The sequence below is a fragment of the Chroicocephalus ridibundus genome, chromosome 2, assembly GCF_963924245.1.
Source record: "Chroicocephalus ridibundus chromosome 2, bChrRid1.1, whole genome shotgun sequence".
NCBI classification, from domain to species: domain Eukaryota; kingdom Metazoa; phylum Chordata; class Aves; order Charadriiformes; family Laridae; genus Chroicocephalus; species Chroicocephalus ridibundus.
Window position 1 is genome coordinate 54,296,325 of NC_086285.1, and position 17,032 is coordinate 54,313,356.

The 17,032-nt window shown below is 41.1% G+C and overlaps 1 protein-coding gene across 2 annotated transcripts; it reads left to right on the plus strand.

The window, feature by feature from the left end:
* Positions 1 to 1,697: 1,697 nt before the first annotated feature.
* On the plus strand, positions 1,698 to 15,410 carry KBTBD2 (kelch repeat and BTB domain containing 2). Of its 2 annotated transcripts, none has more exons than XM_063325528.1 (4): positions 1,698 to 1,839; positions 8,950 to 9,479; positions 12,305 to 12,470; positions 12,909 to 15,410. In XM_063325528.1, the coding sequence occupies exons 2-4, from the start codon at positions 9,310 to 9,312 to the stop codon at positions 14,442 to 14,444; spliced, it is 1,872 nt and encodes a 623-aa protein (XP_063181598.1). In that variant the 5' UTR covers positions 1,698 to 1,839; positions 8,950 to 9,309; the 3' UTR covers positions 14,445 to 15,410. The 2 variants fall into 2 exon arrangements, with proteins under 2 accessions (XP_063181598.1, XP_063181599.1); XM_063325529.1 differs by lacking the exon at positions 1,698 to 1,839 and adding an exon at positions 5,530 to 8,756.
* Positions 15,411 to 17,032: the final 1,622 nt, after the last annotated feature.

A 17,032-nucleotide genomic window follows, 5' to 3' on the forward strand; every position in this document is an offset into this window, starting at 1 on the left:
TCCTTACAGGGGATGAGAATCTGAATGGTCACTTGGCGACTTCACATCTCTGAATGACAGCACCGGTATTGGGAGAGATGGAGAGAGAAAGACGCACAACAAATGCACTGTGCAAGTAGGTGGGTGACTAGAGAAAAAACAGAGGTGTGGATGCTTAGAGGCTGTTTATATTTCTAGGTTGGTGTCCTGGTTTAAGCAACAGAGGACTAATTTATCTTCTAATGCCTGGGAAAACTGCATTTTTAGAAGACTCTAGTGTCTGAATTTGTGAAAATATTTCCTTTATAGCCAGCTATGGCATGTGGGTTTCAAGGTCTCAGTGTTTTCGAGCTCGCCAGGTGCAGGGATGAGGAGGAGCGAGACCTGGGCACTTAACCCAAGCTGGCCGACAGAACTATTGCATACCATGAACATCACATTCAATATAAAATAGAAAGTTTGCTGAGGAGTTTCTCTCTTCTACGATGGCTGCGATCCTGAGAACTTCTTGCCCTGGTGCTGGACCCCTGAGCCCCTCCCTTCCTCCCAAATCCGTAGCGCTCGCAGCGTCCAACATTTGCTGTCCACCGCTGGCAGTGCACAGCTCCTGCTGATGGAACTGTCTCAGTATAATCCTTGTATATTTTATATTGGTATTGGGATCAACACTGGTTCTTTAATATTATTAATGTTAATTGTCTGGTATTATTCTAGTAAATCTGTTTATATTTCAACCCTTGGGTTTCTTTACTTATTTTTCCCAATTCCCCTTTCTGGGTAGGGAGGGGTCATCGGGTGATAGAATAATTGTCTAAATGACAAAAAATTGTTGTGGGTTGCTCAAGCTGAAACAGTTAGGAAATTCCTGTAATATCCTTTTTTTTTTTTTTTTTCTTTCTATAATGTTCAAATTAAACTTGTCCTTTGTACGAAGACACAAATTGTAAAATGCCTGGGAAGGACTACTGATCTCACTGACCACAGACTTCCCGAGTTAAAGCTTTTCTTTAGCACTGATGGCAGCTCTTGTGCTTTGTGTGCAGGTCACTTGAGTGAGTTGTTCGGGATGTTTTAACTCCTGTGCTCATCAGATTGAGCTTTCACCTTTGAGTTAAATTCTAAGCCTTTCTCTTAGTAAGGGCAGGGAAATTTAAAACAAAACAAAAAAAAAAGAAAAACACTCCTGAGCTTTTAAAAAGTTGCCTTTTCCTCAGGATTTTCCTTCTCCTTGGCCCAGGCTTCAGTCCTCAGACTCCTCCCACCTCCCTTGCTTCTCCCCTCCCGCGGCAGGCCGCAGGCCCCACAACGCCTCAGGCGGCGTTTGCTTGGCGGGAAGGGCAAACCTCTGGCCTCCGGGGCTCCCGCGGTCGGCCGAAGGAGCCCTCGGCTGCCGGGTGCCTCATGCCGCTGGGAGGGCCCCTGGCAGAAAAGGAGGCGGGGGGAAGAAGAGCCGGAACAAGGCCCGGCGGAGCCGCGCCGCCCCGCGACCGTTGGGCCCACGGGCTGCCGCCAGCCGCTCCGCCCAGCAGGGGGCGCTGCGGGCGTAGGCGGGGGGGGGGGCGAGGAAGCGGAAACGGGGGCGGGGCGGAGGCGAGCGCGGGGCCGGCCCCTCCCCTTCGCTCTGAGCATGCGCAGGGCCGGCGGCGCGCGGCGCGTCGTAGCGGCCCGGCCCGCGGCGGTGGTGGTGCTGTGAGGAGGCGGAGGGAAGGGAAGGGAGGGGAGGGGCCAGCGCGCCTGCGCGGCGAGTGGCCGCCGCCTCCGCAGCCCGGGGGAGACCGGATCTTCCCGCCTCCCCCGCTTCCCCGGCCCCCTCGCCCCTGGCTCGGGACGCTGAGGCACAAGAGGAAGCGGCGGTGGGAGGTTTGTCTGGGCTGGAGGGGGGAAACGGCGGCAGCAGTGGTGGCAGTACTCCCGCGCTCGCGTCCCGCCGGTCACCCTCCTTTGGCGCGGCCGTTGGGCCGTTTCCCGTCTCCTCACGGCCGGCGGCCTGCGGGGCCGGAGCCGGGGTAGGCCGCCCCTCGCCGCGAGGGGTCTGAGGCCCCGGCGGAGGGCGGCGGGGAGGCTGGCGGGGGGCTCTGCAGCAGCCTGACGCGCCCTCCCTGGCCTGGGCGCGGCTCCCGCCCGCCCCCTCCGCGACCTGCCGCTGCTCTCGCCCGGCAGCCGCGGCTCCGGGCCCGCTGGACACCGGCGGGAACCCGTGGCGGAGGCGCCCTGAGGAAGAAGGCGAGGTGGCTGCCGGGGCTGATTCCGCGCCCTTGGCCAGGGCTGTCTCCCGGCGCGGCGGAGCTCGGGAGAGCCGGGAGGAGAGGGAAGCACGGCGGGATCTCGGCCGTGCGGCCGGCGGGACCGTCCCCGACCCCCGGCGTGGGGCGGTACTCGCGGAGCAGGAAAGTGCCCCCTTCCTTATGGCTGGCGGGGGGGCTTCTTAGTGAGGCACGAAAGGAATAAAAGCAAGGAGGGGACGGGACGGCGCACCTGGGTGTCAGGAAGAGGGAAAAACCCGCGTTCCGTCTCTAATACCGTGTCGCTGCGCCCCGCAAGCAGGAGGGGACAGTAGACTCGGGCCTGTAATGGGGTGGGCAGTAGGGCTGCCAGCGCTGAGTGCTCCCTTTCAGCTGAGCAGGTTGGGATGTTTGCAACTTTGGTGGTTTTTTTTTTTTTTTTTTTTAGAGATGCTTGAAGTGGCAGACACTATGAAGTCATCTAGGAGAATAGTGCTGTAGTAGCATTGCCGTTTCTTGTAATTGCCCTCCTTTTGTTGCCGATGCGTCTAGTTGTGTGTGTGTATATAGTATTAGTACCTACAACGACCAAGGGTGGGCTTCAGTGTTTATATGTGGATTGGAAGAATCAGTTCTTAGTGAGCTTTTATAGACTAAATATACGCGTGGTATAGCTTCGGAGTTAGCTATCCACATGCTTAAAATTTCTTGAGTATTCACTACTTATGTTACGAACAGGGTAGATACCTGCTGCTTTTGAAATAAAGTATGGTTTAGAAATAGATTTGTGTTGTAGTTAGCATCTGCAGTTTTAGAGGTTTCTTTGCAAAGCCACAGCTTGACTTTCTATGTTATTTTATGATCATAGTGGACCTGAATGGCTGTGTGCGCTTGTGAGCTCACCTCGGGCTGTATCTACATGAATTTTGTTTAAGATGATGCATTTAGGAAATCATTACAATACACAGTCGACTTAGTTCAATTTTTCATCAATGTGCTAGGAGAAACAGGTAATTTTAAATATTTAGTATACTCGGATGTGTAAATCATGTAATCTCATGATCTGGGTATAGGTATCACGCTTCTTTCCTAATTATTTTTGTGTGTGGAGTAAAAGGTTCCTGTTATACTCAGTGCTATGTAACTAGCGTCTTGCAGGAACAGACCAAAGCAGAAGAAAGGCTGTTGCTGCTTATTTAGTATTTTTTTGACTATGTTTTGGACAGGTGATTGTTGTGGTTTTTGGGGCTTTTTTTTGAGACAGGCTTTTTTGTTTTGGTCATGTGATTATGAAACAGACTAAAATCAGTGGAAATCCTAAAAAGTCACTTCCTTAATTTAGTGGCTGTTGCATTTTGAGACTAAATTTCACATGCGTCAATAAGCTATCCATTATAAGACTCTAACCTTTCAGGAACTAACTTATGGTTAGTGAAGCTACAATAATTATTAATCGAATCTAATTTCTTAATGTAGAAATGCTTGAATTTATAGTTGAACATCATTATATCTCATAGTGAATATTTAAGGGAGTGACGTATACTTGTGAACTGGAATTTAAGTTCTTAAATAAAACAGACCAGCTTCATTAACATACTAGTGTTCAGTGAAAAAAACCAAAACACTTTCTTTACGTGCTTGATGGATCTTACTGGAGACATCCATGGCCCACTTTTTTTGAAAGGTTAATTTTCCAAAACAGGTCAAGTCTTTCCACAAAACAGAAATGCCCTTGGGGATGGAAACTACCCATGCTCAGCGTGGAAGGCCAGTTGCCATGTGAAGTTGTTGGTTTATCGTGTGCTAATTTTTTTTTCTGAGCAGGTATTTCCTTTAGTGTATGACTTCCTTTAGGAGCAGAAAAACAGGAAAGAAACTGGTAATGAGGAGCGCATTGTGACCAAACATGTTGTTAGCATGGAGTCTGACACTTCTAGTCTATAGCTTCTGCATAGTTTCAAAAAGCTCACCTACCTCAAAGTTGTAACTCACCTCCCAAGCATAATATGTATGGAAAATAGTAGTAGTTTCCAAGTGAATAGTAATTTTCAAGATGATAATATTGTAGGAATAAATCGGTCACTGTGTTTTTGTGAAATTTCATGTTTTTGCCTTATTAGAATCTCCTTGATGTCCTCAGGTTTCTGGACTGCAGTGCTATCAAAGACACCTTTGATGGCTTTAGAAGAGAGGAAAACTTCCAAGTCTGGAACTGCTTCATCAATTACCTATTTCTTTTTTGCTGCCAAGGATGCAAATTTGATACGTTACTCAAGAATCTAGAGCTTCCAACTGCTTTTTCTTCTTTCTTTATTTGCTATCTTTGAGATCTGTTGGCAGAGTGTATTGATTTAAATAATTGATTTTAATCGTTTTTAGGACTATGCCAGTAGTTGGTGTAATCATTTTGAAACATGTTGATTTGTAACTCGGTGTATCCTTAATAGTAACTAAGTATTAAAGTGGCTGAGCTTGGTGCTGCCATTGCTAGCTGGGAGGATTGCTATCTCTAAGCACAGGAATGCTTGTGCAGTTTGGCTTATGGTTGTTCAGTTCTTAATTTTGACGTTTTATTATGTTAAAAATAGTGAATGACTCACTTCTTTAGACGTGTTTTCACTTGTGATTTGTATGAAGCTGCCCTTGGATGGAAATAGGAATTTGATTAAAAGTGCGTGAAAGTAGTATTTAAAGCTTTTTTTTTAAATTAGTTAAAACTAGATTAAATAAGTTGAATGTCCAGGGAAATACCTTTTGATGGTTGTGGTTTTTTTTCTTTTTCTTGCAAACATACTAGTCTATTGAAGTGTGAGTTTAAGTTAGTGAAGTTAGAATTCTAAGAGATGTTTAGGTGTGTCTGAAGATGCAGATTGGAACCTGTGACACTTTCGTAGATCTTTAAGCGTTTCCCAGAATTTTATTGGAAGTTAGGCATCTAATCTGTCAGACTTGTTAATGGGATATTCAGAAGAACTTAGATATTTTGATACTAGGAAAAGAAATAAGTTAAAAAACCAACCAACCAAACAAAAGGTTGCATGTCTATATATCTGTCTGTCCTTCTTATAATTTGGAAAAAATAAAGCAGATTTTGTGTTGAATTAGTCTAGTTGAAGACTATTATAGCTATATAACTCATTTCCCTACTAATTACATTAGAAATAGTCATTATTCTATGTTACACATTGAAGTGTAGTTTTAACACTTCCCTGTGTGTAACACAGTATGTATCTCTGTTTATCAATCTTTGTCTGACCTCAGAAGATAAACAGATTCAAGGAAGGCAATAAATAGGTGTCCCATAACTCATTAACATTTGATGACTAATTCTTGGAGTGGTCTCATTCAGATTTACAAGTACATGAACAAGTGTTAAAAGCCACCTCATTAAAAATTACTTAAGCTAAAAGGAATAATTACTTAAAAAAAACCCAACCAAACCTCTTATCAACCTGTTACTTAACGTTGCTCTCCAGCTTGATAGGGAGTTACTTTAGATCACCTGGTAATTGGCGTAGTTTGCAATCCAGTACTGCTGTGGCCTTCCAGCAGCTACCTACCAGTCCAGTTTTAGGTAGCTGACTTCCAAGAAGTTACCCAGAACAAAACGGTTGTTCCAGTGACATCGTTGAAAGGGAAAGTCTTATTCACAGAATTTGTACTGAAGGATTATTTTTATTCTGTCAATCTCCATTCAGGATATTAAGCTAATTTCAGCCATAGATCTTAATCTGTAAATCAGAAGTGTCCACCGCTGTGTAGTTACTAGAACTACAGGAGACTGTAGTGCATCTGTAGACATCTTTTAAAGTTCATAGTTTTTCAGTTAGATCTAAGAGGTGTATGTCAACCAAGCACAGTGCAGCGAGAGAGATGTTAGGTGGGACTGGGGAGAACTGAGCCTCTTACAGTTCTGCTTTGGACAAGCTGATTCTTATTTCAGTGCCTCAGTTTTTCAGCCTCTAAAATGAGGAGAGTATCTCCTTTAAAATTGTCTTGAACTTTTCAGAGAGGTGCGAGAGACGTAGGTAGTCTTGGATGACTGTCCAGGCACAAAATTGTGTTCCTACACCACTTATCCTAATGTTTTGATCAGATTCACTTCTCTTGGACAAATGACAACAGAAATTATGGTAAATTTAGACCAGAAATTGAGGGATTCTTGATGTATTTATTGTTTTTCTGAGGATTATTTAGTATGGCTTCATTAGAAGGGGATGGGATGCAACTCCTGACTTTGTGACATACAGAAAATTTTCAAATACAAAATTTTGTTCTTTAGAGAATGGTTATCATTGGCTGCAAAACACAGTGTGGATGTGGAATCCTGTATGTAGTGCGTTCCTAGCACGTGTACCTCACTGGAGCACATCCGGGAAATGAGATGGTTTTAGATCAGCTGTAAAGGAAGGACTCCAGCATTGTAAATTTGCAGTTCAGAGGTGGTTTGCATCACATATAAAATGTACTGCAACAAGACTCCTGTCATCTCCTCAGTCTTTTCTGCTACTGAGGGTCATACTGAAATGTTCCAGCTATTTATAGTAATTAATTTCACAGTTTCAACTTGTCTTCTGTTGAACAGGTCTGCTTTTTCGGTTATTGACTGTCAGCTGCATGCTGCCAAAAATGTCTTTAATCTTACTAGCAGGTGTATATCAATTTCTCCATAGCATCCTTGACTGGTTCTGTTACTTAAGGACTAAAACAGTGCAGATTATTTTTGCTCTTTTTTCCTGTTTCTGAAACTTTCCTGATTTATATTCTTCAAAATTACGTCGTAATAAGAAGTTATGATATCAGTGACTTCTTTTGCTAAAGCTTAGTACTACTGATGCTCTGCCCAAACAGAGCTTAATCCACCAGCTTCTATTGTTCTTGAAACTTTACTCCTAAGCCACAAAAAACAATGTTGTAGAGAGACCCGGGATACCAGTAGAGCCATGAGCTATTTATTTCTGTGGGCCTAACACACTTAGGAAGTCTGTGTGTCTCTGTAGCCATTTAAAGTTCAGTGTGAAATCTGTCAATGGATTGGGTTGCATGTTAAGCTGTTATCAGATAACCAGGATAGCAGTCGGTGATGCAGAGATAGGATGCATACTAATTTGGTGAAAAGAAGCAGTGACTTGAAGCAGAAGGTCATTGTGTTAGAGGAGCAGTATCTTTCTGTATCTTTGATATGGTTTAGTGGCTTCAGCGGTCTGAAGGTCTTGAAGGCATGAAGGTCTGAAGTGAAGACTTATGCTAATATCTGTTATTATAGCAGATAGTAGTCTCTCCTTCTTTGTCCCCCAAATATTAACACTTTTTCTGTTTTTCTTAATTAACTGCCTTCACCTGAACAAACATTGAACATTGTGTTTGACTATTTTGACTGTTTTCCAGTTAAACAGCCAATGAAAACTAAGAGTTTGAGATTCTTGTTTGTGTCTATTTCTTCACTGAAAAAGATCAGTGACACTAAATTAGTAGTAATTAAAGTGGCATTAATTAAGCATATCTGTTTCAAGTGAGTGAATGTTAAAAGACAGCTGTCTTTGAATTGTATTACAGGCAGGACTGTTGAAATAGCAGATCTTTGATATGGCTGGCAGGTATTTTTACAGCCTTCATCTTAAACTAAATTGTGTATTTTTGTATGGAATTTCAAGTAAGGTATTTCTGCATTCATGTTCATCGTGAACTATAATGATAGCGATGTCTTAGACAAACATGTCCCTGGTTATTCCTTGATTTTTTTGTAATGCAAAAGAACAGTGCGAGATTAAATAAGTCTGGAAGTATTTGATAGATGTGGTATGCTGGTGTCCTTGGTGTTGGTGATTTTACTGTCACAACTATCCCATTCTTAATTATGTTTCTGTGTTCACATGGAAGATAAGATAAAACCTGACTCTGTTTTTTAAGAGGAGGAGAAATGTCCAAACAAGAAAACAGACTTTGGTAGCCCGTGGTCACTGCTTTATAACCACTCCAAGTGTTTTGACCCCTGTTATTCCAGCATCCCTTTGCTCCTATTATCTCCTTATTTTTGTTTTCTCCTGTCTGCAGCTGTATGGAAATGACTCAGAAGGAAAAAAAATGAAATGTGAAATGTTAATAGGTGTATTATTCCCCTTCTGCACAGGGAAGATGAATCAAATAAGCAATTGGAATATAGGCTGTTAGGTTGTCTCTTTTTTAATCCTTAACTCTGGTTCTGCTTGTTCTCTGTTAGAATGCTAAAGGAGAAATGAAAGGGTTGATGATGATGCTGAGAGTTTAATTGGAAAGTGATGGAATGTTGAAAGAAACTGCATTTATATTTTTAGTGTCTTTGTAGATGCAAACAGAGAAGAAGAAAAAGCAGCTGTTTTATGTGAAAATGAAAAAAATGTGGCTATCTTATCAATGATTGAAGGAAATGCACAGGTGTACTCAGTGGGAAAACTGAGTAATTCTTGGAAGAGGAACAAAGTCTTCTGAACCTTGTTTTAAATCTCCAGCCTTAGAAGCCGTGTTGACAAAATAAGTTATCTTAATTCATGAGTCTACGTCTTGATGAGAATGAATGTATGAACTCTTCTGCTTTTCTTTTCTCTTTGATACTTTGTTGTTCAGATTTTTTTCTCAAAAAGATTTTTGTGCAAGTAATTTAGTACTAATTTAGAAATAATTTTGTTACACAATTACTTTTAAGGGGTAACTATGAAAGGTTTTTGAAAAAGTGCTAACGTGTAAATTAATTTTATTTTCCTGCTTTCAGTCATTCAAGTGCAGCCACTGATCACGAGATGTTACCACGAAATCTACCTCAGACTTCACTTTTGCTCATTCATTTGCTGCATCATAGATCTCAACAGGAGCTCTGCAGACACTCTTGAAAGCCTCTGAACAGACTGTGACATCAAGTCAAAGCATGATGACCTAATAGTAGGTCAAAGTCTGAAACATTGATTCAGCAGTCCAAGATAACACTGCCTCTTTTTATCGGTATCACTTCTGAAGGCTACAGACCTCCTGCTGTTTCTTCCCTGCTTACTTCAGAAACATTCAACTGACCTTTCTCTGGTGAAACGATCTTGACTTTTCTCTCTGGTCCTGGAAATATTAATGGAATACAGTCATGTCTACCCAGGACGAGAGGCAGATAAATACCGAGTATGCTGTATCCTTGCTGGAGCAGTTAAAATTCTTTTATGAACAGCAGTTGCTAACTGACATAGTGTTGATTGTTGAGGGCACTGAATTTCCCTGCCATAAGATGGTTCTTGCAACGTGCAGCTCGTATTTCAGGTAAATATTCAAAGCAGGATCTGTTAATTCTAGAAAATCTATGATACCTGTTTTTGATTGTAATATTTCTTAATTGATTAACAATTAATGTGTTGCAGAGAGTCTTAAAGATCACTGAAGTAAGTAAAAAAAAAAAAAAAAAAAAAAGAAATATCACTACTTAACAACACCAAAAGAGTAAAATAAATTTTCCAGCATGTTGTGACTTACTCTTGCTAGGTACTGTAGTTTTTACAAGAAGTGGGGCAAAAAAAATAATCACAGTTGTGATGGTTTGTTTTCTTTATGGAGTTACTCAAGTCTGAATAATTAGGACATTTCTTCATCCTTAATCTTCAAATATTTAATTTTTTTTTTTTATTTCTCAAGGTAGGGTAACAGGGGATTATTGAGACTTGGCTATGGGAGTTCCATTGTCATGTTTATTAGCTGTAGTTTCTTAGCAGAAGCCTCTGCTAAGAGTAGGGATTGCTGTGCAAGTTCACGGGTTCGTTTTCTGAATCATTTGGTTTTCTCTGCTCAGCAAAGAAGCCAGAAACTCTTCTTGTGTCTGAAAGCCTTGCTACAATGCAACAGCTTTTTTGTGTGTCAGTGTGTTTTGGTTTTGTTTTTCGTTTTGCTCTTCCCCCCCGCCACTGAGATCATGTTGCAATTTTAAAATTGGTAGCTCCTGCTTCCCAGGTGTCCTGTTTTTTGTCTTTTGAAAAGTTTTTATTAATAAGATATGTTGAGTGCTACTACTTTTTGCATATACCTTCATAGTTAAGTCCTAGAAGATGAGGCACCATGAATTGTCTGCAGTGATTAATCATTTTTTGTTGGCAACACAGTATAATTAATCTGCATGTCTGGAAGGAATTTTGAAGCTTGAGTTTAGTCTTGGTAGCATCCCTGCATGTTTTACCTTCTTGCATTGTGGAGGGATTATAACTTTTCTTTCCCATTTAATCAAGGGAAGGTTTGCAAATTCTGTTTTCTTGTTGTGATGGGCTCGCTATACAGAATGCTTCTAAATGTTTTCTGTATTTTGTCTGCTTTCTTGTATAGAATATAGAGAATAACTTCTATTGTAGGGAATTATTTGAGGATTAACTTATGACTTTCACAGAAGTTTTTGTGGCTGCTAGGTTTTGTGTTAATTTTTTCATCTCGGATGAGTCTGGTACAATTTTTAGCAACAAGTATTGTGTGATCACTAGATAATGATTGTTGCTGTTGGCCTTCTGCAGATGACATAGCTCCAACAGTCTATAAAATAACAGCCACTGGAGATGTGGCCAGATCTAATGTGGGTGGCTAATCATAAGGTTGGAAAGCTGTCACGGGTCCACACAGTGTGCAGCATTAGAATATGCAGTCAGATCTCTTATTCCTGTGTGTTTGTTTATTATTTATGGAATGAGGTTTTGGCACTGGTTAAAAGAAGTATCAAGCTTGTGGTTTTGTCATGATCTGTTTTTCTTCTCTACTTGGTTTACAAAAAGATGCTCAGCTTCCTAAATTTAGCTTCATTATGAAAAATTGATAGCCCCAAAGGAGGCTGCGGGGAGAGGGGGAAGAACAGAAAAGCATCTCTTAGCGTGATCCAGCCATTGTGCAGGACTGCAGCCAGCTTACCTTCCATCTTTGTGCTTGAGTGCTGTGCTGCGGCAGCCCAGCTCCAGCACAGGCCACTAAGCAGTGTTTAAGCATATGCTAGAGCCAGATTCTCTGAAAGCCACCTCTTCCTTTCTATGGAGAGGAGTCTCTGCTGGTGCTTGTACTGTCTTGCTTACCTTTTAAAAGCTGCATGGCAAGTTGATATGCACTTGGCCAGTCAGTGATTTCTCCTAAAATGCAAGTTCCTTCTTGGAACGACTTTACTGAGGGAACGTATCTCCATGTCCCCTTCACCTCTTCAGCTGGAGGCAGGACTGCAGGGTGCATCCACCGTCCCTTCTAACTTCTATCATATCTGGTTTCCTAAAAAGCCCCCCAAAAATATAAAGAGCCTTGAGCTGAATTTTCTATACAACCATAACGCCAAACCTGAATTAATATAAAGCTCTTAAAATTGATGTCCCCCATTTTAAGAAAATTGGCAAGTACCTGAAGTACTAGAATCCAGTTAGTTCTTAACTGTTGCAATTTATAAATCAGAACGGGCAATAAGTATGTAATGCATTATGGAAACAATAACCTTTTTTTTTTTTTAATTGCCTTTCCACTTCTTCAGAAATATGTAATGGAAATATGTGGGGTTTAATTTGTTTGTTTTCAGACCAAGTCTGATAGCTCTTTCTGTCATTTTTTTTTTTGTGTCTACAAACTTGAAGTTTGATATTATTATGAATGGTATATAAGAAATACTTCATGGAGGGCTAGTCCTTGCTCCATTTTTCTGAGCTAACTTTCTCCTCCTCCCAGAGGAGCATGCTTTTTGATATGACTCAGCTCAGTCCATTGCATAAATCTGCTGCTTCTGTTTTAGAACCTAAAATCTATCTGTATATGTTTCAACAGTGTTTTCTGGAGGATGTTTCTTCCCTCTTATCATCACCTGACATAGAAAAAGTTTTAAATTTTGTCATTAAAACTCCAAAATCACTGGAGTTCTCTGCTGATTAACACAAAAGAGTTTGCATAAATATAAAACATTTCTACAGAGGGCACTGATGGTACTTTTTGAATGTTCTGTACAAATGCTGTATCTTAAATACTAGATGGTAGCCTGTGGTAAATACTGAACCCCTGTATTGTTTACTGAAGGCTTATAGGTGATAAGTGACTTTAAGATTACTGTCCTTACTGTTGGTCCTTCTCTTAATATGTGTATTTCTCTTCAGAGCCATGTTCATGAGTGGGCTAAGTGAAAGTAAACAGACACATGTACACCTGAGGAATGTGGATGCAGCCACTTTACAAATTATCATAACTTATGCATACACGGGTAACTTGGCAATAAGCGACAGCACAGTAGAACAGCTTTATGAAACTGCCTGCTTCTTACAGGTAGGAATGTTTTATTTTGAGTATGAAATAACTGCTTCTAATCTTTGAACCATTTTTTTCTTTGTCTTGTTAAATAGTCTTTGTTTAGTCATTTCAAAATACTCTTGTTCAGTTTGCTCAGTATAGGCAGCAGTTGCTTGCCAGATATGTTTCATGTACCCATCCCTCCTTGCTTTATCGACCCTGTGGAGGGTGGAAGTAAAACAGTGCACTTCCAATATTTAGACAATTAGTTTGTCAAGCAGACATAATCACGTGATGTACTTGATCTGTACGAATCAGTTGAGTAAGTCACTACTGTATTTTTGTATATATACAGTATTGCAGGCCTAAACTCTGGTGTTCAATGCTAAATGCAGGTAAGTTTACCTGCTGCTGCTACATGAACGAATAGATTGCATGCAGTAACACATGGTGTGTTTCTTCTTTGCATTACAGGTAGATGATGTGTTACAACGGTGTAGAGAATACTTAATCAAAAAAATTAATGCAGAAAATTGTGTGCGTCTATTAAGTTTTGCTGATCTCTTCAGCTGTGAAGAGTTAAAACAGAGTGCTAAAAGAATGGTAGAGCACAAGTTCACAGCTGTGTACCACCAGGAGGCTTTCATGCAACTGTCACATGATCTACTGATAGATATTTTAAGCAGCGACAATTTAAATGTGGAAAAGGAGGAGACAGTTCGTGAAGCTGCTATGTTATGGCTGGAGTACAACACAGAATCACGATCGCAGTATTTGTCCTCTGTTCTTAGCCAAATCCGAATTGATGCACTTTCAGAAGTAACCCAGAGAGCCTGGTTTCAAGGCTTGCCACCTAATGATAAATCAGTGGTGGTGCAAGGATTGTACAAATCGATGCCCAAATTTTTCAAACCCAGACTTGGTATGACAAAAGAGGAGATGATGATATTCATTGAAGCTGCTGCTGAAAACCCTGGTAGTCTTTATTCTTCTGTTTGTTATAGCCCCCAGGCAGAAAAAGTTTACAAACTCTGCAACCCTCCTGCTGACTTGCATAAGGTTGGGACGCTTGTAACTCCTGATAATGACATCTATATAGCAGGCGGGCAAGTTCCTCTGAAAAACACGAAAACCAATCACAGTAAAAGCAGCAAACTCCAGGCTGCCTTCAGAACTGTGAATTGCTTTTACTGGTTTGATGCACAGCAAAACACTTGGTTTCCAAAGACACCGATGCTCTTTGTTCGTATAAAGCCATCCCTGGTCTGCTGTGAAGGATACATCTATGCAATCGGAGGAGATAGCGTTGGTGGAGAACTCAACAGGAGAACTGTGGAGAGATACGATACTGAGAAAGATGAGTGGACCATGGTAAGCCCGTTGCCTTGCGCGTGGCAATGGAGCACGGCAGTAGCAGTTCACAACTGCATTTATGTAATGGCACACAACTTGATGTACTGTTATTTTCCCAGGTCAGATGCTTGGGTAGAAATGGCTATGCGACAAACAAGTAGATGTTTTGCTTCAGCTGCTGCTTTTGGTGATAAAATATTCTATATCGGAGGACTGCATATTGCCAGCAATTCTGGTATAAGACTCCCGAGCAGTACTGTAGATGGGTCTTCTGTAACTGTGGAAATCTATGATGTGAATAAAAACGAATGGAGAATGGCAGCCAATATCCCTGCCAAGCGGTATTCTGACCCATGCGTTAGAGCCGTTGTCATCTCTAATTCTTTATGTGTCTTTATACGAGAAACCCACATGAACGAGAGAGCAAAGTATGCCACCTATCAATATGACCTGGAACTCGATCGCTGGTTTCTTAGACAGCACATATCGGAACGTGTGCTGTGGGACTTGGGGAAAGACTTCCGGTGCACTGTAGGAAAGCTGTATCCATCTTGCCTTGAAGAGTCCCCATGGAAACCTCCAACATATCTCTTCTCACCAGATGGAGCTGATGAATTTGAGCTGGATGGGGAGATGGTTACTCTACCACCCGTATAGCTCCCAAATGAGACTGCACAACTGATTCTGTGCTCAGTTACCTTGAAATAAATAGTTGTGAAAGAACAGGTCTGGAAACAGAAATGTCAAACCTGTCTCTCATGAATTGTATTTTTATGCCCTACCTAACACTTGCCGCCATTCAGTATGAATCAGTGAAATGAGCAGATAGGCTTCCATAATCTGAAATACTATTATCTGATAATTGAGAAACATATATGTATATCATGAGCTTAAGCATCTGACTTGTCTAAAGAATTAATTTCTAGCTCTATGAAGTCTCAGTTCAGGAAAATTAGCTTCAGAAAAAAAGTAGTTACTGTTTCTAGGATGATGTCACAACTCTTTTGAAAGTATCTTCCAGTTATATTTGATCTACTTCTGGATAGTCTACTTAAGCGCTAGTTATATAATTGTCAGTGTGGCCCACTTAAAGGACTGTGCTGCACTTACTTAATACTAATATCCATGTTGGTATAGTAATGCCATTAAAAGAAAAAGAAACAAATCCCATGGATCTACCTGTGGTAGGAAGGGTAGATCTTCCATTGTATGGTAACATGCAGGGCAAAGCGACTGCAGGTTCAGTCAAGCTGTATTATTAGGTGCATGTATTCTATTTTCACTAACTTATACCTGTCTATTTAGAATACAGGTCTTCCAAGCAGCTGGTAGTTTACCAGGTGTGGACTTAAGTTGCTGGGCTTGCAATAGGAATTGTCAGCCCTCATAGTGCGGGTCTATGTGGAGCTTTAATCAGTAAATGTCTCCACATTCTGTATTACAGTAACATTGGCTCATGTATATTACTTCCTGCTGCTGATGTATTTTTCCATTGTAAAACAAAGTTTTAGTGTGGATTAACCAGGTCTTTATTTTCTGTTAATTTAATAACAAGCATTACTGTAGTGTGATTGTGTATAGATATCCCTTAGCTATCAGGTTTTTTACTTTGGGGGGGCGGGAGGGAGCAAACTGTTCAGGAATATCCTGTGCTCTGTGTGCAGGAGAGCAGATGACTAGTGCTGCTCTGGCATTAATCCCAGGAACCACTAGCAGTAGCGGGGCGCCGCCAATCTAACATGAACACAGGTGCTTCATGACAAACCTTACTAGCATGTTCAGCTGCATCATGTTCTGGCACTGTATTTTGAATGACATTAATTTATTAAAAAAGACTGAATACAACTGAGCCTGAGTGTGCTTTCTGGTTGAAGTTGATGCAGGTATGACACCCTCCCTTCTAGCACGCAGTTTGTTGAAGGCAGCTTGAAATAGTTAAGCTGTGAAAAGCCTGGAGACAAGTAAGCACATTAGTTGACTGTGCTTACTGGTCAGTGAAAGCTGGAAATTAGATACTCAAGTCAAACTGAGGATCGCATAGAACCTCAGTCCACTTCTCCAGTCATGGGACAAATTATGCTCCACTGAAAGTGAAGAACAGCGGGCACTAAGGAGGTAACGTGGAATTTTCTCCGTAAGCTGAGAAGGTGGGAGACCTATTTTCAGGTCAATATCAAGAGCAAATTTACTTACTCCGTCATCCTGATGCTTCCTTAATTCCATTTCTTATTCCAGTAAATACAATTACAGCTTTCACCTAAGATGACACCTATATGTTTTTGTCTGAAGTGGATTTACAAAGTTTTGTCTTATACAACTATTAAAGGTTTTGACTGGAAAAGGGGCTTTAGATAAGAAATCTGCCTTAAATAAAATTCTTCTTAATGCTTTGCCATTTTGTGCCATGTAGGGATTTATGGAATCCAGAATAATGATGGCTCTAACAGAAAGAGGTAAGCTACTAATTTTTTTTATGACTGTGACACGTCTGCATTTACATCAACTTTTTTTTTTTTAAACACGTGAATTGCTTAGATAAGAGGGGAGGAGTGACTCAGGGGATCCTGCGGATAAGTCTGTTTATATTGCTTTCATGTAGCTTGGGACGTCCAGTCGTGAGCCTTTTTGAGGGAATATATGTTAAAACAGCGACACTACTTTATAATGCTATTTGGAAAATCACATACCTCCCGCAAAAACCTGAGTGGTGTCCTAGTAACTCCAGCCAGGAACTGCTCAGTTCTGTGGGTCATTCTCCCTTCAGCCTACTGTTACCAGGCTGCATTAGGCTTTAGGGCAAGCCCATGTTCTTGAAGTGCAGATGATCTAGAGCAAGTGAAGGAGCACAGGGGCTTTGTTCGGTTACTGAGAACTCTCAACTTTAAAGTCTTATGCATAGTTTCTTACCAAAGGAGAAAAAAAGCTAAGTTTGAGTAAGAAATAGGTAACTAAAATGCAGTGGCTGTAAGTCACAGTTGCCTCCCAGAATCTAGGAGAACTGTCCTTGATTTTATGCATTTAGGAACATCTTTTAAAATACAGATGGCCTACATTACTTCCTGCTAATCTGCATTTTTTCATATATTATTTTTATATTGTTTCTAGATATTATCTGCATTTTTTTATTTTATATAGTCTAAGATGACATAGTACCTTATTTAATTTATTATTAATAATATAGTACTTAAAGACAAGACTAGTCAAGTGGTGAGCAGCTATCCAGTGACTCTGTTAAAGACATGCTT